This window comes from Bufo gargarizans, chromosome 1 (genome assembly GCF_014858855.1).
Source record: "Bufo gargarizans isolate SCDJY-AF-19 chromosome 1, ASM1485885v1, whole genome shotgun sequence".
In the NCBI taxonomy this organism is placed as follows: Eukaryota; Metazoa; Chordata; class Amphibia; order Anura; family Bufonidae; genus Bufo; species Bufo gargarizans.
Window position 1 is genome coordinate 553,743,672 of NC_058080.1, and position 23,299 is coordinate 553,766,970.

At 45.5% G+C, this 23,299-nt stretch overlaps 1 protein-coding gene across 2 annotated transcripts in view; it reads right to left on the reverse strand.

Moving 5' to 3' along the window:
- LOC122924487 (E1A-binding protein p400-like) overlaps positions 1–22,172 on the reverse strand; it is a 153,122-nt gene extending 130,950 nt beyond the window's left edge. For both annotated transcript variants that reach the window (XM_044275619.1, XM_044275618.1), the window contains exons 1-3: positions 22,062–22,172; positions 11,472–12,810; positions 8,885–8,972 (exon numbers count right to left, since the gene is read on the reverse strand). In XM_044275619.1, coding sequence (XP_044131554.1) covers positions 8,885–8,972; positions 11,472–12,770 — 1,387 coding nt within the window. In that variant the 5' untranslated portion in view covers positions 12,771–12,810; positions 22,062–22,172. The remainder of the gene's footprint in view (positions 1–8,884; positions 8,973–11,471; positions 12,811–22,061) is intronic.
- Positions 22,173–23,299: the final 1,127 nt, after the last annotated feature.

Genomic DNA, 23,299 nt, shown 5'->3' on the forward strand with positions numbered 1-23,299 from the left:
TGCATGGGATAGGCATAAGGCCATCCTTCATATAAGATAGGGCCGGGGCTATCCATAGTATTCAGTATATTGGGCAGACTAGATGGGCCAAATGGTTCTTATCTGCTGACACAGTCTATGTTTCTATACACTGTATGGGCAGGCAGCGGGGCACAAGAGTCACTATACTGCATGGGGCCACCAGGAGACATTATACTGTCTGGACTTAGGAACTATACTGTAAGGAGGCCAGAAGGTGACATTATACTGTATGGGACAACAATTTGTAACGTAACCCCTTTGCCATCAGTATAAAAATGTCTTGTGGCCTCCATACAGTAATGTCTTCTTGTTGCTCCTGTATAGGGGGAAACAGGGAGACATTGTAGTTTATCAAGTGTCATCACCATGTGCAGTGCAGCTTGCAGGCAGGGCCGCAGAAGACAGGCAGTACAACCCTAGACCAAGCCCAATTTTGCTAATCTGACATGCGTCACTTTATGTGGTAATAACCTTAGAACGCTTTTACTTATCTAAGCCATTGTGAGATTGTTTTTGTGACACATTGTACATGTTAATGGTAAATTTGAGTCAATATGTTTTAAGTTCATTTAAACAAAAAAAATCAAAAATTTACAATTTTTTTTTTTTTTTTTTTACCATTTTCTAAATTTTAATCTCTCTGTTTTTAAGACTGACAGTTGATATCTCATAAAATACTTATTAACATTGACTATAAGGCTACTACTTTATGTTATTTTAGTAATGTAAATTTTTTAGGACGTAAGAAGGTTTAGAATTTTAGAGGCAATTTTTCCCATATCATCACCATGACGGCCACAAGGAGATTGACCCATGACCTCTGTGGGGGCAGGAAACAGAAGAGGTTAAATTGCCCCCTCCCACCACCGCACCTCAGTGTTCCTGTCCCCACTGTGGCCAGGGTCAGAGAAGAGTCTCCCTGCGGCGGCAGGGAGATGAAGATAGGATTTTGTTTATTATTTTTTCGTTGTCTCCAGGGGCCTCCTGGTTACCTGAGGCTCATCGGAGCTCCCCCAGTCCGCCGGCGGCCGCGTGCTCATGCTGGGCTGGGGGGTATCGGGAGGACTCGCTCCGGCTGGTCTGGAGCCTGCTCCCGGGCCGCAATTCTCCTCCTCCTCCTCCCCTGTGGGTCGGGCTGGTAGCGGCCGGCGTGTGCGCACGCCGACGTCGGTGACGTCACTTCCGGGTTCGGCCGCAACCCGGAAGTAAAGCGCAGGAGCAGAGCAGTTTGAATAAAAGGCGGGAGCTGCCATAAGGACGCTGATCTGAGGTCTGTGAGTACTGCAGCTGCATTTTACCCTACAGAATGTCAGGTCCTGAGGTAAACTGTTATGGAGCTGGATGCTCCCCCTCTGCCTCCTGTAAGTATCCCTCTGGGGATCCGCTTGTCTTATGGCACGATATTCTTTCTTTGCCAAGGCCTTATTTTCTGATACCGCTATTTCCATATCTGTTTCAGGCTAAAGAGGCGCAAAAAAAAGCTTAAAAAACCTCCTCGCTGCATCTCTTGTGCAAGGAAACTGCCTGACGATTATGGAAAGAAGCTTTGTAAAGCATGTATTTCTGATGTAATCCAGGAGGAACAGTCGTCCCTTATGGAAAATATCAGATCGGTGGTTCAGGAAGAAATTCGGGCCGCTAGAGTTGCCCAGTCTGATCCCCAGGACGAGCCTTCTCGCAAGCGTCCGCGTTCCAGGATTTTTTCTTCCGGATCCGAGGACGCAGGCGATAAAGCTTCTACCTCCACGCAGTGGGAGGATGATCCATCTCTCTCTGAGGGGGAGGTATACGAAAATAATAAGAAGTTTTATTTTTCCTCGGAGGAGATGAATGACTTGTTAAAGGCAGTCAGAGCAACAATGGGGATTGAAGAGACCCCTAGGTCCGTTTCTATTCAGGACGAAATGTTTGGGGGACTCAAGGTGAAAAAATCCAAGGTCTTCCCCATAAACGAGCACATTAGACAAATGATTCTGGAGGAATGGTCAGAACCTGAGAAACGATTGGGGATTTCCAAAGAGTTTAAAAATCGATTATTATTCGACCCCTCTCAGTCTAAGCTGTTTGACGGGACCCCTAAAGTTGACGTGCAGGTGGCAAAGGTTAACAAAAAAACTGCCCTGCCGTTTGAGGATGCTGCCCAATTGAAGGACACCATGGAGCGAAAGGCAGATGCCCTTTTAAGGAAAGCTTGGGAGGCCTCCATGTTTAACATCAAGACCAACATTGCGGCAACATCGGTAGCCAGGTCTATGTACCTGTGGTTAGGGGAACTTGAGAACCACCTAAGCAGGAAGACCTCCAGGGAAGAGATCCTGCAGTCCATACCGCTACTCAAATCAGCTACAGGGTTCCTGGCAGATGCATCTGCTGAGTCTATCAGATTCGGTGCTAGGGAGGCAGGGTTGTCCAATGCGGCTCGTCGGACTTTGTGGATGAAGTCCTGGTCGGGCGATAGAATCTCTAAGCTAAAACTGATATCCATCCCCTTTTCAGGAGAATATGTATTCGGGCCGGTCCTAGACGAGATACTTGAGAAGGCGGCCGACAAGAAAAAGGGATTCCCAGAGGAAAGGTCCTTTAGGAAGAATCAGTCCTTTCGGTCCTACGGCAGACAGAATAAGTCTGTTAGAGGGAAAGGCAAGTCAGGCCGCTGGTCTTATCCCAAAGGGGGTAGAGGAAGGGGCTTCCTTCTCAAGCCCCAGTCCAAATCTGAGGACAAACAATGACGCCGTTGTAGGGGGGAGACTGAAGGATTTCCTGGGTCCATGGTCATTAACATCAAGAAATCCCTGGGCCCTGGACATCATTCAGCAAGGTTACAGGATCGAGTTCACCTCTCTCCCCCCTGCAAGATTCGTCATCACGAGGTTGCCTACCAGACTCTCCAACCTAAACATCTTTCAAGGAGTCCAGGACTTGGTGAAGAAGGGTGCTGTAATCCCGGTCCCCGCATCTCAGAGGGGTCAGGGGTACTATTCAACCCTATTCTTAGTAAGGAAAAAGGAAGGAGACTTCCGGACCATCATAAACTTAAAACAACTGAACAAGTTTATTCTTTACAGGAAGTTCAAGATGGGGTCTCTCAGATCTTTAGTGCCGTTGATAAAGCTAGGGGCATTTATGTGCTCGATCGACCTGAAAGATGCCTATCTGCACGTCCCCATTCACCCAGATCACCAGAGGTTTCTAAGGTTTGCTGTCCTAGACCCTTCCAATCGGATTTGTCATTTCCAGTTTATAGCACTGCCCTTCGGGATTTCAGCCGCTCCAAGGCTCTTCACCAAACTTGTGGTAGAGATGATAGCCCCTCTCAGACAGGAGGGATTAAATATAGTGCCATATCTGGACGATTTCCTAGTCATAGCGGACTCAAAAGATCTCCTGCTGTCGGACCTGGAAGTATTTCTGTCCCGCCTATCTCAACTAGGTTGGATAGTGAACGAACCCAAGTCAATGTTGGTTCCATCCCAGAAGGTGAGATTTCTGGGAGTTACTCTAGACTCCGTAACTCAGTCAACCTTTCTTCCACAGAGCAAAATCCAGTCCCTGATAAACAAGGTGAGGCGCTTCCAACGGGGGAAAAAATGCTCAGTGAGGGAAGCAATGAGCCTAAATCGGCCTCCTAACCTCCTGTATACCCTCGGTCGAGTGGGCACAGGCTCACTGCCGTGTGATTCAGACCTGGCTATTGTCCCACTGGAACAAGAAGAAGGGTTCTCTGGACTCCAAGCTCCCAATCCCAGGATTAGTAAAGAAGTCCCTCTCATGGTGGACGAAGGAGAGGAATCTGTCCCAGGGAGTCCCATGGATCAGGTCACCGTCGATTACAGTCTTCACGGACGCCAGCCAATCCGGTTGGGGAGCAAAAATCGACAGAGCCTATTTCCAAGGAACGTGGAAGCGTCTGATATCTGCTCAGTCTTCAAATTTCAGGGAGCTGTATGCAGTAAGAGAAGCCCTTCTCGCCGCCAAGCAATTGATACGAAATCAGCACGTGAAAAATCCTATCGGACAACGTGACTGTGGTCTCCTACCTAAAACACCAGGGGGGTACTCGATCAAGGAGACTCCAGAGTATCTCAGAGGAGATCTTCTCCTTTGCAGAAAAGGAACTAAAGTCCATCTCAGCAATGCACCTGAAGGGATCCCTGAATCTAGAAGCGGACTTTTTGAGCAGACAGGTAATAGATCATACAGAGTGGGCACTGAACCCAGAAGTCTTCAATATGCTAACCCGAAGATGGGGGCTTCCTACAATAGACCTGTTTGCATCAAGGAGAAATACAAAGGTGCAAACATTCTGCTCCCTAAATGCTGGGGACCATCCCTGGAGAGTAGACGCCTTCTCCCTAAAATGGTGCTGGGATCTAGGGTACGCATTCCCTCCATTGCCGCTCATCCCGAGGGTCATTCAGAAGATTCAGGAGGGGAGAACCACGGTAATACTGATCGCTCCGTTCTGGCCCAAGAGGAGTTGGTTCGCCCCTCTATTAAAGCTAGCAATAGACGAACCAGTGAGACTCCCACTCAGGGGGGACATCCTATACCAGGGTCCTTTGCTACATCCTCATCCGGAGTTCCTGAAGCTCACGGCTTGGATCCTGAGGTCTCCCTCTTAAGGTCTCAGGGCCTGTCAGACCAGGTTATAGCCACCCTGAGATGTTCTAGGAAAAAGGTCACTTCAGCGATATACCTGAAGATCTGGAAGAGATTCTGCTCATGGTCGGGCGAGGAAAATCCAAATTCCGTGGGGCCCAGTATCCAGAAAATTCTGGAATTTCTACAAAAGGGCCTGGACATGGGCCTTTCTCCATCCACTTTAAAGGTTCAAGTTTCGGCATTGAGCGCCTTCTTTGATTCCGACCTGGCAGAGCATAGATGGATCAAACGATTCATTAGAGCTGCACGTAGACTGAGACCCACACTTAGGTCCCGCAGCCCAACCTGGGACTTAAATTTAGTTCTCAACAATCTTATGTGTTCCCCATTTGAGCCGTTGGAGGATTGTTCAATCAAGTTGCTTTCATTTAAGACTGCCTTTCTTATAGCAATTACCTCTGCCAAGAGACTGGGAGAGATTCAGGCTCTCTCCATTTGGGAACCATACCTTACCATCACTGAGGATAAGATTGTGCTTAAACTAGACCCAGGTTTCCTGCCAAAGGTGGCCTCAGACCGCAACAGAGGCCAGGAGATCCTACTTCCATCCTTCTTCAACAATCCCAAGGATCAGGAAGAAGAGCAATTTCATTTCCTTGACGTTAATCGTGCAGTTATTAGATACTTGGAAGCCACTAGGGACTTCAGGAAGTCTGACAGTCTGCTTGTCCAATTTGCTGGAAGGAATAAGGGATCCAGGGCCTCAAAATCCTCCATTGCAAGATGGATTAAGGACACTATTACCTTATGTTATAAGAACCAGAATCTGGATCCTCCTTCCAATATTAGAGCCCACTCTACCAGAGCTGTATCTACTACCTTCGCTGAAAGAGCAGGGGCCTCCCTGGATGATATATGCAGGGCCGCCTCCTGGTCTAGTATTCACACATTTGTGAAACATTACCGTTTGGACTTGTCTGGAACCTCTGGCCTCTCTTTTGGTCAGAAGGTTCTCCAGGCGGTTGCCCCCACCCATAAAAAATAATTTTATAACTCTCCTTGTGGCCGTCATGGTGATGATATGGGAAAACCGGAATTAGACTTACCGGTAATTCAGTTTCCATGAAATCACCATGACGGCCCATACATTCCCTCCCTTCTTTTGTTGAAATTTTGTTTTTCACCGGTATTTTTCTGGTATGGTGTAATACTGGGAAATACTAGGACACTTCTGGCACTTGATATCTTTGGAACACTGAGGTGCGGTGGTGGGAGGGGGCAATTTAACCTCTTCTCTGTTTCCTGCCCCCACAGAGGTCATGGGTCAATCTCCTTGTGGCCGTCATGGTGATTTCATGGAAACTGAATTACCGGCAAGTCTAATTCCGGTTTTTTCATTTTCAAGAAAATTTCCAAAATCATTGAATTAAGAATGAAGATAGAAGGTCCTTTTGCAGGTCCTGCAGGAAGAAAGAAAGAAGACTATACCAGCTGCGTGATCAAGTGGATGAGGCAAGTTAATTTTATTTATTTTTAACCCCTCAATGGACATTTTAGTTAGCATTCTGTATTAAGAATGCTATTAATTCCCTTATAACCATGTTATAAGGGAAATAATAAAATGAACAGAACATCTAACCCAAGCCCGAACTTCAGAGAAAAAGTCAGTGTTCGGGTCTGGGTACCACATTCAGTTTTTTCTCACGCGCGTGCAAAACACATTGCACTCGCATGGAAAAAAAAGAACATCGAAACACAATCGCAGACAAAATTGACTGAAATTACATGCCTACTGGCGCGGGTTAGCCGACGTGACGCCCATGTGCAAGGGGCCTTAGTCTGCCGATGCTGCAAGCTTTGCCGTGTCCTGTGCAACATTGGGTCACAGCACAGTGCAGCGCAATAGGAAGAGGGCTGGATCTCAGGGGCAGTGTCTGCATCAGAGTTGATTTATTAATTTTTTGTCTGATCTGGGGTCTGATCCGAGGTCTGATCAACATTGGGGGGTCCGATCCGAGGTCTGATCAACATTGGGGGGTCCGATCCGAGGTCTGATCAACATTGGGGGGTCCGATCCGAGGTCTGATCAACATTGGGGGGTCCGATCCGAGGTCTGATCAACATTGGGGGGTCCGATCCGAGGTCTGATCAACATTGGGGGGTCCGATCCGAGGTCTGATCAACATTGGGGGGTCCAATCCGAGGTCTGATCAACATTGGGGGGTCCGATCCGAGGTCTGATCAACATTGGGGGGTCCGATCCGAGGTCTGATCAACATTGGGGGGTCTGATCCGAGGTCTCCTCTGTGATTTAGCTGTGCTTTGCTTGTGTACCAGACCCTTCAAGGGTTTTTTTTCTTGATGGTCATTTATTCTAAATTCACACTAGTGTTAGGACATCCAGCAGACTGATCCATAAATTGCAACTGTCAGCCGGACAAAACCTGTTGCATGCAGCCATGTTTGTCTGGCCGAAACCAGGCATTCATGCCGGGAAGTGGCCAGATCACAGCCTAGTCAATGGGGATCCGGCGCCTCCCAGCATTATCCTGTTATGCCAGATACCATGAACTCTTCTGTTGGAACAGTCTACTGGATTTCGAGCACTGGTGTGAACATAACCTTTCACTTTTCCAGTTTTCCTTTTAGGATTTGTGATTCACATTGAATTGCTTCCTCCTTTTCACTTTCAGACAAATGGCAATCGTCACAAGTGACCCTGTACTTACTTTTTGGTTACAATGTGGTCGCGTGTAATTCAGATTTAGCATTGTTTGAGAACAGATAGTTGTAATTTTGTAATTATCCAATTTCTGTTCCACTGCACAGTCTTTACTTACTATATGTCTAACTGTTATGTGTCATCTAATCTTATACGTATGGAATTGTCTCCTAGGCCGGGAAGGACTGAAACTTTGGCCATTTATGCATCTAGTGGAGCACGTCTCTTTGACACTTTGCAGGAAATAGTTATAAAATACTATTTTCGTTGATCACATAACTTCACAGTGCCCTGGTTTCTACAATATGAAAAGATCAGGCAAAGCGGAGAACAAATTCTAATGTCACTGGAAAGCTGCCAACTAAACGAAGGAAAATGTATGAGAAAAAACATGGACTCGAAATTATCGGAAAAGTCTGCAACACAGAATTCAAAACAACAATTTAGGTCTATGTCCAGAAATGTTTCTTATAAATGGGTTCTCCCACTACAACAACGTACTGCCTGTCCACAGGAAAAGGGCCAAGTGTTCAGCAGGGGTCTAACTGGTGGGGCCTGTGTTCCCTCTTTCAATGGAGTGGCAGAAATGCACCACCCATTCAGCTCTACGAGGCGGCCAGAGTCAGCCAAGCAATGGTACTCACCTATCTCTGGTCATCCCATAGAGTTGACTGGCCCCCCTTTCTAGTGATTAGCAGGGGCTCCAGCAGTCAAACCCTCTCCCACCAATCACAGGATAAGTTGTTGTGATGGAACAATCCCTTTAACGCAGGGGTGCACAACCTGCGGCCCGGGGGCCACATGCGGCCCTTGATACCATTCTGTGCGGCCCCCAACCATCTGGTAACAGACATGTATGCCTATGTCTTGTGGCTGCTCACATGTATTTTTCATGTATTTCTCCCATTAGATGGGAGTCCTGGAAGTGTAACTAGACATTACTGGTATATAATGTGTGTTCAATGAGCCATAAGTACAATATTTCAGTTGTTAATGCACCTTTAAAATTTAATTTCGGCCCTCCTCATTGGTTCAGTCGGGCAACTGTGGCCCCCAACCAGGAAACATTGTGCACCCCTGCTTTAACGTCTGGATTCCCACACTTTTTAACCAGTTTTTCCATGGCTTTTTGATTAGTTCAGAAATGTTGCGGCCAGATGCTTCTTTGGACGTACAACAAGATACTGAGAAGACTACAGGATAGGAGCTTTGTTATTTTGGGATCAGAAGCATTTTATTTAAATATGCAGCATGTTCTAAGCATAGTGTTTTAGCGTCATACATTTCTAAAGAGAACCTCAAAATCGCATGTTCAAAACGTTACGAAACAAAAAAAAAAAAAAAAAAAAAAAAGCCAACAAAGATATTTGGAAAATAAATAAATAAAAAGATGACGCATGGAACTTTTCACAACCATTTTAACACAATGAAAAAAAAAGTGTGTGTGAAGGAGGCCGAAATATTCAATTAAATATGGTGTCCATAAAGAAATAAGTGTAAAATGCCATCTGAACATTACACAGTTAATGTAGATATTACCAGCTGAGTTCTCCTTTTGCACATAGGAAGCTTGGATCTCCATAGCACTTGGTATTTCTAGCGCAGGGCTTGTAGGAGCATCTAAAGACTGAAATAATAAAAAATATGTATCAGAAACGGATAGAGCCAAAAGACACGACTCAAGTGCTGTGAAATCTGGGAGCCTTCGATTCACTGGAGAGACCCAGAAACACGAGCCTCATGCACACAAATGTATTTTCTTTGCGTGACCGTTACGTGGTTTTTTTTGCAGACCGTATACGGAACCATTCACTTCAATGGGTCCGCAAAAGCAAAAAAAAAAAAAAAAAAAAACAGGAGTTACTCAGTGTGCATTCCGCATGTTTTTATTTCCATTCCGCAAAAAAAAAAATTGAACATGTCCTATTATTGTCCGCATTATGGACAAGGACAGGACTGTCCTATTAGGGTCCAGGTGTTCCGTTCCACAAAATATACGGAATGCACACGGATGTTATACGTATTTTTTGTGGACAGCAAAATACATACGGTCGTGTGCGCGAGCCCTTACAATGAAAAAAAAAAAAAAAACATACGTGAGGGGCATTATATCTCTTGGATAACTGCTTTAAGCTTATATTACACCTGCTGATAATACTGAAGACGATCGCCGACAAGCATTCGCAGGGACGCTCGTTAGCAATGATCTGGCCGCCGCCTGATGAATGAGCAAACACTCGTTTATCCAGTAATTAGAATCTTTTAGTGGGTTTAAAAATGATCGTTTGCCGGCAGCAGATTGAGCTGTGTAATCACGATCTGCTCCCAGCAAACAATGATTTTGTATGGAGGTGAGCGATGGCATTAGCGATTGCTCCCCTCTATACTGTAGAGGAGATCGCTGCATGTAATAACAGCAATTTCCTCCACTAGCAAGCAGACGATTGCTGGGAAGAAACGCTTCCCTCCCTACAAAAATCTGCAGGTGTAATATAAGCTTTATCCGCAGAATAAGCCATCAGTATCAGATCTGCAGGGTTGCAACATCCGGGACCCCGCTGTTAGAAAAGGCCTTGAGCGCCACGACCTCCTCCTAGGCCAGTGACATCACTGTACATCAGTCACGTAGCCTAGGTGCAGCTCAGCCCCATTCAAGTCAATGAGGCCGAGCTGCATTGCCAAGCACTGCCACTGCTGGGAGTCTGCATTGCTCACCATAGCTTTGCAGTGGCTCCCTGAAACAGAAGATTGGCGGGCTGCGGGGACTTGGACCCCCACTGATGTGATGATGATAGCGATAAGTCGTTATCTCTTCCATAATAACCCCCTTTAAACTATACTATTTATGTAATGAGGCACACTGTAATCATGTACATCATATATCCTCTACCCAGGCACATCATCATGTTAGGTTCTTCTGGTGTTACACCAACAGATTATCTGTTCAATCAGACCAATAGTTGGTGTGTATCACAAAAGATCTGGATGTAAAGAGCCATTTGACCAATGATTAATCAGAATCTGTAATACAGCCCAATGGTCAGGCAATACATTATTAATAAGAATCCTGTGAAGGATGCGCTCACATTGATATTATTGATGGTGATACTGCTATTGTAAAGCACCATTATCTAAAATTCTGGACATATGAAAATGGGCATATATACATAATATAGTACAAAAATGGTGACATCAAACGTGAACCAAATGTACAGAGTGAGAAAGGGTCCGACAGTGTCCAGCATCCACAGCCGGACAGAGAAACAACGTGGACATGTCACCAAACACAGAACTAATCCCATAGGAAACAATGGAGTCAGCTTTATCAGCTTCCTATGGGCTGCTTTATTTTTTGAAATGGCAAAGAAAGGACATAGATCTCAATTACGATATAACAAAGAATATTTTTTCATTTAAAGGGGCTTTCCGAGTGTTTAATACTTATGAACTAACCTCAGGATAGGTCGGCAGTATCTGATCAGTAGGGATCCGGCATCCCCCATGGATCAGCTGTGTGAAAATAGGACCTCCTCACTGAAAGGACTTTAACTATCTTTAAAGTAAATGTACAGCTGGCGTGTCCCTACAAAGTCTGCCATGAGCACAGTGCAGCCTCAAATGAGAACACCCAGTTGTACATTTATTCATAAAATTGTAGCAGGAATAATAGAGGGGCGGCACAACATACTGTCATAGGAATTGTCATTTCAGGTGGAATACAATTACTAAAACAGACAGGAGAGGGAACGGATCCTTTTTCAGTTACATGATACTCTCTGTGGCAGGGCATTTGACAAAAAACCAAACCAACACAAATGATGTATCCTACAAAGGTGACTATGCCATGACACGCTGCCATGTTAGAAAGGCAATGCCACACTATGCCCCTATATCATCTTATAAGATCTGCAGTAGGACACAGTACAATTAAAGGGATGTCTCATCTCATCGTTACCAAGAGCCGACCACCACGTGGCCTTAGTATCGGAGAGATTAGACAACCCCTCTAACCAGTGTCCTAATACTACATTCCTTAAAGGCACAAGGATTACTCTGCCACAGGAAGTTGATGGGAAAATTGATAAATGAATTTAGACTTTTTTTGCAGAAAGACAAGTGATCATACCTGCATAGTGACGAGTGCCGGGCTCTTTTCCACTTCCTCCTCCTCCACTTCTAGATCTAAATCACTTTGCCTTAAAAAACTCTGTAACAATAATGTAGGTTTCTTTTTGAAGGCCAAGAAATCCATCATGTTCCCTTGAAAGTGCTGTAAAAAGAACAACTCTGTCAGGTAATCTTTGAAGTTTTCTTTCAGCCCTTTCATAGCTTTGTAATGATGTTCTAAACACTGTTTCCTCAATCGTGCATCTTCAGCAGTCGCTGGTGGGATCTCCTCAAGCCTCTTCACCGGTTTCTTGACAGTGCTGGTTGGAGTAAGGGGAAGACTAGAAAGTCCTTGAGGAGCAGCTGCTCGGGATGGACTTGTTGGGCTCTGCTGTGTTGTCATCCCAAAAGCAGATGCTCCAGCCACACCAGCTATCATTCCTCCAGATGTTCGGTCAAAGCTGATGGTCTTGCCCAGCTGCTGGCCGTGGAGAACCTGCTGTTGCTGAATGAACTGTCCTTGGATAATACTGCCTATCTGTGGTGATAGATTAGTGGTCGTTATGTGTTGCATACCAGCACCAGCACCTACAGTGTTCTGTGATCCAAACTGATGTACCTGACCAACAGTCTGTGAATTGGAGTGCAACACAGTATGGGTCTGGACTGGCGTGGAGGTCCCTGATGGAAGATGCATTTGGGTGCCGGGTGCTATCTGTGTAATTCCAGATCCCTCTTGAAATACAAAGTGTCCAGTACTTGATGAACCAAGACTTAGTTGTCTCACCAACAAACCCGCATCTACAAATCCAGGTGTGGAAGCCTTGTTACACATCCCCAAGTTCGCTCCAGCAGTGGTGGCCCTTACACCCTGCAATGCTTGGATTGGCACGGCATTGGGTTGTGCAGGAATTTGATTCTGGACCTGCTGAGATATTGGGGATGTAACCTGAATATAAGAAGGAGACCCATGCTCAAACCGGCGTGGCTGGGAACTGAACTGGAACCCAGGAGAGGCAGGATTTGTTAATGGCAGTGAGGTGAGCGTTATCTGCTGGTTTCCTGCTACCACTTGCCCCACATTCTGTAGAGTAATGTTCACATTCTGACCAGCAACTGGATTCCGGCTCATTATGAGCTGCTGTATTTGGTAACTGGGTGACTGAGGTCCAGGAGAACTAATTGCTTGTGCAAATGATGGGGCAGGTGATTGAGGTGTTGTTTTCTGAGTCCTCTGCTGGTCGCCATCATTCCCTGAGCTGCTTTTCGGAGGCTGAGATGGATTCTGAGTATCTTGGGGACTGTTACCATGGGGCATTATAACCCCACCCCCCAAGCCAGGTTCTCACAGTATATTCCTAAAAAACACAAGGACAAAATTAAAATCACAGGATATATATGGGATTCTTTAAGTAGAAATAACCATAATAATATAAATAATTTTGTACACTCTTGATGGTCTTGGAAAAAAAAAACAAAAAAACTCTACATTTTCAATGCATATCCTGCATTTCAGCACTGTGCCGCACGGTAAAAGTGTATGTAAATTCAGCCTTAAAAGGTGTTGTCCCACAAAAAATATTCTACAGTTTTCAAAACCAGCACCTGGATTTGAATACTTTTGTAATTGCATGTAATTAAACATTTTGCATCACCACTGAGCTATTCAATAATATGTATCTGTATAGCGCCGCATGCTATTTGTTTTTTCTTATTTCTTTATCCTGCTCACTGAGAAGGCCGCACATGCTCAGTTTCATCCTTCAACTGCCTCCTGAGCTGTGATAGGGAGATAATGGACACGCCCCCTGAGCTGTGATAGGGAGATAATGGACACGCCCCCTGAGCTGCAACAAAAAAGACACTCCCCTTCAGCTGTCAGCTTGATATAAATCTAACAGAGCAATGATTGGTGAGATCTCTGGATCCATGTGAGGTACAGGGCGGGTTCTAAGTTTGTTAGGAGGTCATCGTGTACTACAGGTCCTTCTCAAATAATTAGCATATTGTGATAAAGTTCATTATTTTCTGTAATGTACTGATAAACATTAGACTTTCATATATTTTAGATTCATTACACACCAACTGAAGTAGTTCAAGCCTTTTATTGTTTTAATATTGATGATTTTGGCATACAGCTCATGAAAGCCCAAAATTCCTATCTCAAAAAATTAGCATATTTCATCCGACCAATAAAAGAAAAGTGTTTTTAATACAAAAAAAGTCAACCTTCAAATAATTATGTTCAGTTCTGCACTTAATACTTGGTCGGGAATCCTTTTGCAGAAATGACTGCTTCAATGCGGCGTGGCATGGAGGCAATCAGCCTGTGGCACTGCTGAGGTGTTATGGAGGCCCAGGATGCTTCGATAGCGGCCTTAAGCTCATCCAGAGTGTTGGGTCTTGCGTCTCTCAACTTTCTCTTCCCAATATCCCACAGATTCTCTATAGGGTTCAGGTCAGCAGAGTTGGCAGGCCAATTGAGCCCAGTAATACCATGGTCAGTAAACCATTTACCAGTGGTTTTGGCACTGTGAGCAGGTGCCAGGTCGTGCTGAAAAATGAAATCTTCATCTCCATAAAGCTTTTCAGCAGATGGAAGCATGAAGTGCTCCAAAATCTCCTGATAGCTAGCTGCATTGACCCTGCCCTTGATAAAACACAGTGGACCAACACCAGCAGCTGACATGGCACCCCAGACCATCACTGACTGTGGGTACTTGACACTGGACTTCAGGCATTTTGGCATTTCCCTCTCCCCAGTCTTCCGCCAGACTCTGGCACCTAGATTTCCGAATGACATGCAAAATTTGCTTTCATCCGAAAAAAGTACTTTGGACCACTGAGCAACAGTCCAGTGCTGCTTCTCTGTAGCCCAGGTCAGGCGCTTCTGCCGCTGTTTCTGGTTCAAAAGTGGCTTGACCTGGGGAATGCGGCACCTGTAGCCCATTTCCTGCACACGCCTGTACACGGTGGCTCTGGATGTTTCTACTCCAGACTCAGTCTACTGCTTCCGCAGGTCCCCCAAGGTCTGGAATCGGTCCTTCTCCACAATCTTCCTCAGGGTCCGGTCACCTCTTCTCGTTGTGCAGCGTTTTTTGCCACACTTTTTCCTTCCCACAGACTTCCCACTGAGGTGCCTTGATACAGCACTCTGGGAACAGCCTATTCGTTCAGAAATTTCTTTCTGTGTCTTACCCTCTTGCCTGAGTGTGACAATGATGGCCTTCTGGACAGCAGTCAGGTCGGCAGTCTTACCCATGATTGCCGTTTGGAGTAATGAACCAGGCTGGGAGTTTTTAAAAGCCTCAGGAATCTTTTGCAGGTGTTTAGAGTTAATTAGTTGATTCAGATGATTAGGTTAATAGCTCGTTTAGAGAACCTTTTCATGATATGCTAATTTTTTGAGATAGGAATTTCGGTTTTTCATGAGCTGTATGCCAAAATCATCAATATTAAAACAATAAAAGGCTTGAACTACTTCAGTTGGTGTGTAATGAATCTAAAATATATGAAAGTCTAATGTTTATCAGTACATTACAGAAAATAATGAACTTTATCACAATATGCTAATTTTTTTAGAAGGACCTGTATATGATGTTTGATTTTCACTTTTTACATTAGCCATGGGATAACCCCTTTAAATACACATCCTCATCACAATTAACAATCAACTAAGTTTAACCCCTTACTGTGACCAGCCTGTTTTGGGCCTTACTAACCAAGTGTTTTTCTTTCTTTTTTCATCGTCGCGTTCCAAGAGCTATAACTTTTTGATTTCTCCGTCTATATAGCTTTATGAGGGCTTGTTTTTTTGCGGGACAAGTTGTAGTTTTTTTTATGGCGCCATTTTGGGGTACACATAACTTTCATTAACTCTTTCTGGGAAGGAGATGGGGAAAAAATTGCAAATCTGCCACTGCGTTTTTACATTATAAATTTTACGGCATTTTTCGGTATAAATAACAATTTCTTTATTCTCCGGGTCTTTACTATTATAGTGATACCAAATATATATAGTTTTTTTTTTTTACTTTTTACTACTTTCTAAAACCCTTGTTTTAAAGAAAAATTTTTTGTTGCATTGCCACTTCCAAAGACCCATAACTTTTTTTTTTTTATTTCTATGGAGTTGTGTGAGGGATTGATTTTTGCAGGACAACTTGTATTTTATTTTTTTTACGGCGTTCACCATAGGGGATAATTTATGTGATATTTATGTAGTCTGGGTCGTTACGGACGCGGCAATACCGAAACATATGGGGGAGAAATTTTTTTTGCAGTTTTTTTCAGTGAAAAGTGTATTTTCAATGGGGGGGGAAAAAAAAGCGTCAATTTTTTTTATACAATTTTTATTTTATTTTTTATTACCACTTAATAGTCCCACAAGGGAACTATAACAGACAGTATTTTGATTGCTTTTAAAATGCAATGCATTAACTCTATAGTGCATTGCATTTTAATGGCAACGCTATTCTAACATTGACCAGCAGGCTGCGCCAGAGAGGCACAGCCTGCTGGAAATTACTGAAGGCTGGTCTGGGGCCTACATCAGAGCCCTGCTAGCCTTCACACAAATCGGCACCCCGCAATCGCATTTGCAGGGTGCCAATGGGAGACAGAGGGAGTCCACTCCCTCTGTCAGCACTTTACATGGGGTGGCCACCATTGCCTGCGGCATGTAAAGTGTTAAACAGGAAACCCGTGCAGCGTTTAGACTGGGCCACCGTAAAAAGGTGTATGGGTGGTCACTAAGGGGTTTAAACAAATTCGGGTGCCATACACACAGGACATTTATTTTTGCACAGGGCTGTAACATAACAAAATGTGATAAAAGTGAAATGGTCTGAAGACTTTCTGAATGCACTGTATAAGGCAGCCCGAGCTGTGGCCTGCAAATAGCGGGTCCGCAATATACAGGCACCAGCCGCGTGCGCACCGAATGGGTCCGCAATCCAGAAGATACGGTGTGGAGGCATGGAGCAGAAGGCTACGGAAGCCCTATTGAGTGCTTCTGTGGTGCAGATGGATCGCAGACCCATCGCCGCATGGACCTTGCACGTGCATAGGGGAATGCACAGCAGGAGCCCTTAGGGAAAGAACGAGTCTAGTCCTTGCTATGGCGTAAAAAACAGCATTTAAAAAACCCTGAATGTGTAAACCCAGGCTTAGTGGTGGTGTTCTGCGCACTGTGTTTACCGTAGTGTTGTCACGATACAAAAATTTGGATTCGATTTCGATACCATAAAAAAGTAAAGTGACCAAAAAACAAATTGAGAATCGTGCAGTTTATAAAAAATAAAAAAAAATCCAGTTTTTTTCGGCGTTCACCGCATATATTTTTTTTATATTTTAATAGTTTGGACTTTTCAGAAGTGGCAAAATGTAATATGTTTATTTTTTGTTTATATATTTTATATGTAAAATTGGGAAAGGGGGCGATTTAGGACTCTTGCACACGACCATATGCATTTTGTCATCCGTGTGCATTCCGTATTTTGTGGAACGGAAAAGCTGGCCCCTAATAGAACAGTACTACCCTTGTCTGTAATGCAGACAATAATAGGACATGTTTTTGCGGAATTGAAATACAGACACGGAATGCTGAGTACCTTCAGAATGGTTCTGTATGCAAAAAAAAAGGAACGGAAACAGAATGAAAATACGGTCGTGTGCAAGAGGCCTTAGGGCTCTTTCACACTTGCGTTGTCCGGATCCGTCGTGTACTCCATTTGCCGGAATTACACGCCGGATCCGGAAAAACGCAAGTGAACTGAAAGCATTTGAAGACGGCCCCGTCTTCAAAATGCGTTCAGTGTTACTATGGCAGCCAGGACGCTATTAAAGTCCTGGTTGCTATAGTAGTAGTGGGGAGCGGGGGAGCAGTATACTTACCGTCCGTGCGGCTCCCGGGGCGCTCCAGAGTGACGTCAGAGCGCCCCATGCACATTGATGACGTGTCCATGCGATCACGTCATCCATGCGCGTGGGGCGCCCTGACGTCACTCTGGAGCGCCCCGGGAGCCGCACGGACGGTAAGTATACTGCTCCCCACTACACTTTACCATGGCTGCCAGGAATTTAGCATCCTGGCAGCCATGGTAACCATTCAGAAAAAGCTAAACGTCGGATCCGGCAATGCGCGGAAACTACGTTTAGCTTAAGGACGGATCCGGATTAATGCCTTTCAATGGGCATTAATTCCGGATCCGGCCTTGCGGCAAGTGTTCTGGATTTTGGGCCGGAGCAAAAAGCGCAGCATGCTGCGGTATTTTCTCCGGCCAAAAAACGTTCCGGTCCTGAACTGAAGACATCCTGATGCTTCCTGAACGGATTTCTCTCCATTCAGAATGCATTAGGATAAAACTGATCAGGATTCTTCCTGCATAGAGCCCCAACGACGGAACTCTATGCCGGAACAAAAGAACGCAGATGTGAAAGAGCCCTTATACTTAATATTTTGTTTAGGTTTTTGTTTGTAATCTTTATTTCTGTTTATTTAATTACCATTTCCCCCTTCAGGGGATAGAACCTGGGATCTTTTCATCCCTTGTCCTATTCACCCCAATAGAGCTTTATTATGGTAAATGGGACTTCACACTCTCCCTGCTGCCCTGTGATAGTACACACAGCAGCAGGGAGATTACCATGGCACCCAGGGCTTCAGTAGCGCCCTGGCTGCCATGGTAACCGATCGGAGCCCCAGGCTTACACTGCTGGGGCTCCGATCAGAAGCTGCCACTGCACCACCAATGAAGGGGGGGGGGGGGAACCTGTGGCGCCACCAATGTTTTTAATACTGGGGTTGAGGGGGGAGCACTGTGCCACCAATGTTTTTAATACTGGGGGCAGGGGGATGCCGCACCTGAGGGGTTAACTGCCGCTATTCACAGCTCCCTGCCTCCTGTATTTGTATTAAACATTAGTTATCGTCATTGGTGGCGCAGTGACCACAGCCCCTCCCCTCTCTCCCGTCAGTGGCGGCACGGGGGGGGGGGGACACTGCTTCCTTCTCCCCTGTGCTGCTGAGGGAACATGGAACGCGCTGAGTGTTCTGTGCAAATCCCGGTACTATTCAGTTTTTGGTCGCACAGCAAGTCCAGGTGTAGTATAAGGGTGGTACTGTGCTTCAGCGGTCTCTGCCACCGCTATGTGTAGGGTAGAGGATGACAAATACTTGGATTTACTTTGATACTCTGTACGTATACACTGGCGATGCAGCCAAAAGCAGCAGGGCTGTACAGACGACTAATGAGAGGAGGGAAATCCTTGCAGTTTGCTAATGGACGCGCAGTTTGCCAAAATAAGTAAATACACGTGTGGGCATTAACAAACCACAGCGAGTTACCACTTCTTTCATTAGCAATCTGAAGGGACCTGCAGTTCATGTCTGCACCTAAATGCCCGATCAGAGGCTGGTACACGCGACAGCGTCTGTGCGGCACAGAAAACAGCAGTTGTGCCAGCTGTGCACAGTTTTAGGCTATGTTCACACAAATAAACTTGGATTCGAATTCCATCATAGAATACGTCCGTTTTCCGTCATGGAATCCGCTATCAAAACCCACCCATTGGCCTCCCACCACACCAAAGCTGCCACGGTGCACATGGTAGCGTTTTTTTCTGTCGCTAATTTCAAAACTGACTCAGAAGTGGCAGGTTCCTCCTTAGAAGCGGACCAAGAGTGGTTTTTACATTGAGGGTATGTTCTCACGGGTCAAATCTGCCACTGATTCAGCAGACAGATCCGTTATGACGGAATGCCTCTTACAGGCTTCCATGGTGCATTCAGTCATAGAATTCCGTTATGGTCCGTGGTAACGGAATCGCCAGAAAACCCGAACTCAAACCTAAAAAACACAAGTTGCTCATCCCTACTGCTGACTTTCCTGCCGTGGATTTTAGCCATGCCAACAAACCCCGACGGTGAAGCAGGAAAACAGCCGCCAGCAGTTTTACATTCCTGCCGCGGATTTTGTCGTGTGAACATCGCCTTGAGGTGGCCGCACGTTAGTCTATCGAAATGGCAAATTTTAACTAAAGCAATTGATCTTCGGGGGAAATTTAACAATGAACAAATGTTTGCCGAACAATGACCGTCCGTTATCATCTGAAAAGAAGACGCCATGTCTGAAGTTTTCTGCTGATGGTCGGACGACAGATCTTTACATTCCCGAAAAGATCTTTCGTCCATCGCTTGGTTTCACAGAACATGTAAGGCCAGTATGGAGTGCGATGTGTATGGCTGTAAAGGACCGTTCACCAGCTTCTGTCTAATATGGCCACCATTAGGGCTCATGTACACAAACTTATTTCGTCTTCGTGTCCGTTCCGTTTTTTTTTTTTTGCAGCCTGCATGCAGAACCATTCACTTCAATGGGGCCATAAAAAAAAAAAAAAAAAAAAAAAAAAACGGAAAGCTTCCATGTCCGTACGTATGTTTGGCCATTCTGCAAAATTAAAAAAAAAAAAAAAAACAGAGCCTGTCCTATTATTGTCCGCATTACTGACAAGGAAAGGACTGTTCTATTAGGGGTGGCCATTCTGCAGACGGTCGGTATCACACATGGCAGCAGACCAGCTGCCTCACAGGGGCTCAGGAAGGGCGATACGTTCGACTCTACCAACTATTACTTTATGCCAGAAGTGTGGCATCTTAACTAGGGCTGAAACAATTACTCGATTGAATCAAGTCCCCATTGACAATGAATGTAGACAAAACAGAAGCGTTTTCCTGCGCTATTCGGATCCTATGATGGATCTCAATACCGGAAAGCGAAATGCAGATGTGAAAGTAGCCTAAAGAACCCACCAGTATACCCATAGGCTCCCCCTCCGCCCCTGTTTTCTGTGGCTCGCTCCACTATAGATGACGTGCATGGTGCATTTTTTAAAGAAGCCAGAAAGACAAAAAACACCATCAAATTTACACAAAAAAAAAAGCCTGAGCGTAGCGCCCTGCTGATGGTCATGGGTTCCGAGACTCAGACCCCCGCCTGGGGATAGGTTATCCTTTCCGATAGACCAGGGATGGCCAACCTGAGGCTCTGCTGCACAACTACAACTCCTAGCATGCCACACTGCCTACAGCTGGAGAGCCGCAGGTTGGCCATCCCTGCTATAGACCTTCATCTGGAGCTGGCATTTTTAGGGTATGTTCAGACAGAGTTTTTTGGGTGCAGGTTTTTAGCGTGGATTTAGTGCCAAAAACCAGGCCGACTCAGCGCTGAAGGCGCCTGCCGCCATTATAAACGGGAAGCCGAGGATTTCCCAGATCGCCCCAAGAACATGCAGGTCCATTTTTGGCGCAGTTACCACACGGCCCACTAGCATAGCCGCAGCCTGGTCACCGGTAAGCTCCAATCAATGGTCGGCTTCCTTCCCAATGTACCTCCCATTACTAGGCTGCTTGTTTTGGGTCTGAATTTTCAGTTTTCAGACAGCCAAAAATTCTGGCGCATTTGCCGCAGTAAATCTATACCTCGGTCTTTTCTGCAAAAAACATGACCATTAATGCAATTTTTTATGGGTCTATGGCGTTTTTTTTCAAAGTGCTGAATGCTCTCAGAATGTGTTTTTAAGGCGTTTTCCTAAGGGCTCACGCACACGACCGTCCGCAAAACACAAGTCTGCAATAAAATAAAAAAGTGGATGACACCCACGTCACATCCGTATCGTTTGCGGATCCATTGTAACAATGCCTGTCCTCTGCAAAACGGACAAGAATAGGACCCGTTCTATTATTTTGCGGAACGGACATAAGGATACAGTAGGCGCACTGAGTCATTTCCGTTATTTTTTTATGGGGCCCCATTGAAATGAACGGTTCTACGTAAGGGCAGCAAAAAAATTAAAGCTGAACAGACTCAGACAAAAAACACATTTGTGTGCATGAGCCCTTAAACAAAAATTAAAATAAAAAAATTGAGACCAAAAATGGTAATAAAAAATAAAAATAAAGATAAATCATAAATTTCATGTTTTGCGTTTTACAAGCCCAAAAACCTGCCACAATGCGGGTCAGTTGGTGGACTTTGGCTAGATCGGGTCAGAACACGGGGTCTGCAAGTTCTACAACATGTCCTATCTGTTGACAGGAACGAGCACAATACGGAACGCACACGGGGAAGGAGCCCGTCTGACCAGCTGGCTATAGACTGACATATGGACACGGAGCCGCAACACATGGCAGATTACAGCCTTGTAAACAGACCTTTGCTGCATCTGTCATGCGGTTCTTCTGAGGGGTGTGAATAGGGCTGGAGCCTGGGGGCCGCCTTGTATGTAAAGGATCATGTGAAGCCGCACATACCTCCAGGAGCAGACACAGTGTAACAAACCCACCCCCCTCCACACGGAGGGCCCGGAAGTGGCCCCATTAACCCCCGCGCTGCCGCCAGGCCGGGTGGCCCCAGGCCCGGGCCCGTACTCTAGGTGCGAGCGGACACATTGAGGAAGCGCCTCACACACGCGTTGTTAGTTGCTCTCGGAAGTTCCACCCCGCCCCACAACCCGGGCCTCCAAGCTCCCCGGCCCGTCCAACACCCCGACCCGCAGCACTCACCCCTCAGTCCGCTCCGGCGGTAATCCCCCCACCAGAAATACTCACAAAAGGCAGCCAGCGGCTGGAGAGGATCCCCCGCTGACGGTGGCTGCGAGAGGACACTTCTAGACAATGGATTCCGCGTTCGGCCGCTAGAGGCCGCAGTGCCGGGGACTGTTCCCGTTGTCTTGGCGATGGGAATGCCTCCGGGTCCCTCTGGGCAGGCGCTGTGAGATGGGGATTTGCTATGGCGGCGGCTCCAGTTTTTCTTGCAGGGTGTCATTATTTTCCTTCTCAGGACAGTGTGTCAGTGCGCCTTCCTCCAGAGACCAGCACTAATTAACCCCTGTGCCCTCACAAGTCTTCAACAGGTCCGCAGAAAAAAACGGAAGTTACTCCGTGTGCATTCTGTTTCCGTATGTCCGTTTTACAAAAGAATAGAACGTGTCTTATCATTGTCCGCATTACGGATAGGACTGTTCTATTAGGGGCCAGATGTTCCGTTCCGCAAAATACAGAATGCACACGGACATCATCCATATTTTTCACGGATCGCAAAATACATACAGTCGTGTGTATGAGCCCTTTGGTTGCAACCACATGGCGCAGTCATGCCGCAATAGAGTATTGCACGGCTGTACAAGCCACAGTGGGCTCCAATTAACTAATTAAGACCATACTGGTTAGGGCTCATGCACACAATGTGTGCATTCCGTTTCCCTTTGTCCATTCCACAAAAAAATAGAACATGTCCTATTCTTGTCCGTTTTGCGGACAAGGACAGGCATTGTTACAACGCAGACCGGTCGTGTGCATGAGCCCTAAGTCCGTCTGCAATCGACTAAACAGTATGGTCTTAACCGCATGAATACCAGACGTTTTTTCATTTTTGACTTTTCATTTTTCTTTCATGTCTTCCCGGACCCATAACTTTTTGCCTTGTTTTTTTGTGGGGCAAGTTGTACTTTCTAATGCCACCATTTAATATGGCATACAATGTAGTAGGAAGCTGGGGAAAAAAATTCCAAATAGGGGTGGAATAGGAAAAAACACCATTTCCGTCATTCTCCAGGTCAGTACAATTAGAACAAAACCACATTTATATAGTTTTTCTTGTGTTTTAACCCCTTCAGTACAGAACCACTTTTCACCTCGAGTCCCAGGCCAATTTTTGAAATCTGAGGACATGTGTCACTTTATTTGGTAATAACTCTGGAACGCTTTAACTTATCCAGGCCATTCTGAGATTTTTTTGTCAGATATGTCAATATGTTTCACCTTTATTAATAAAAAAAAATATATAT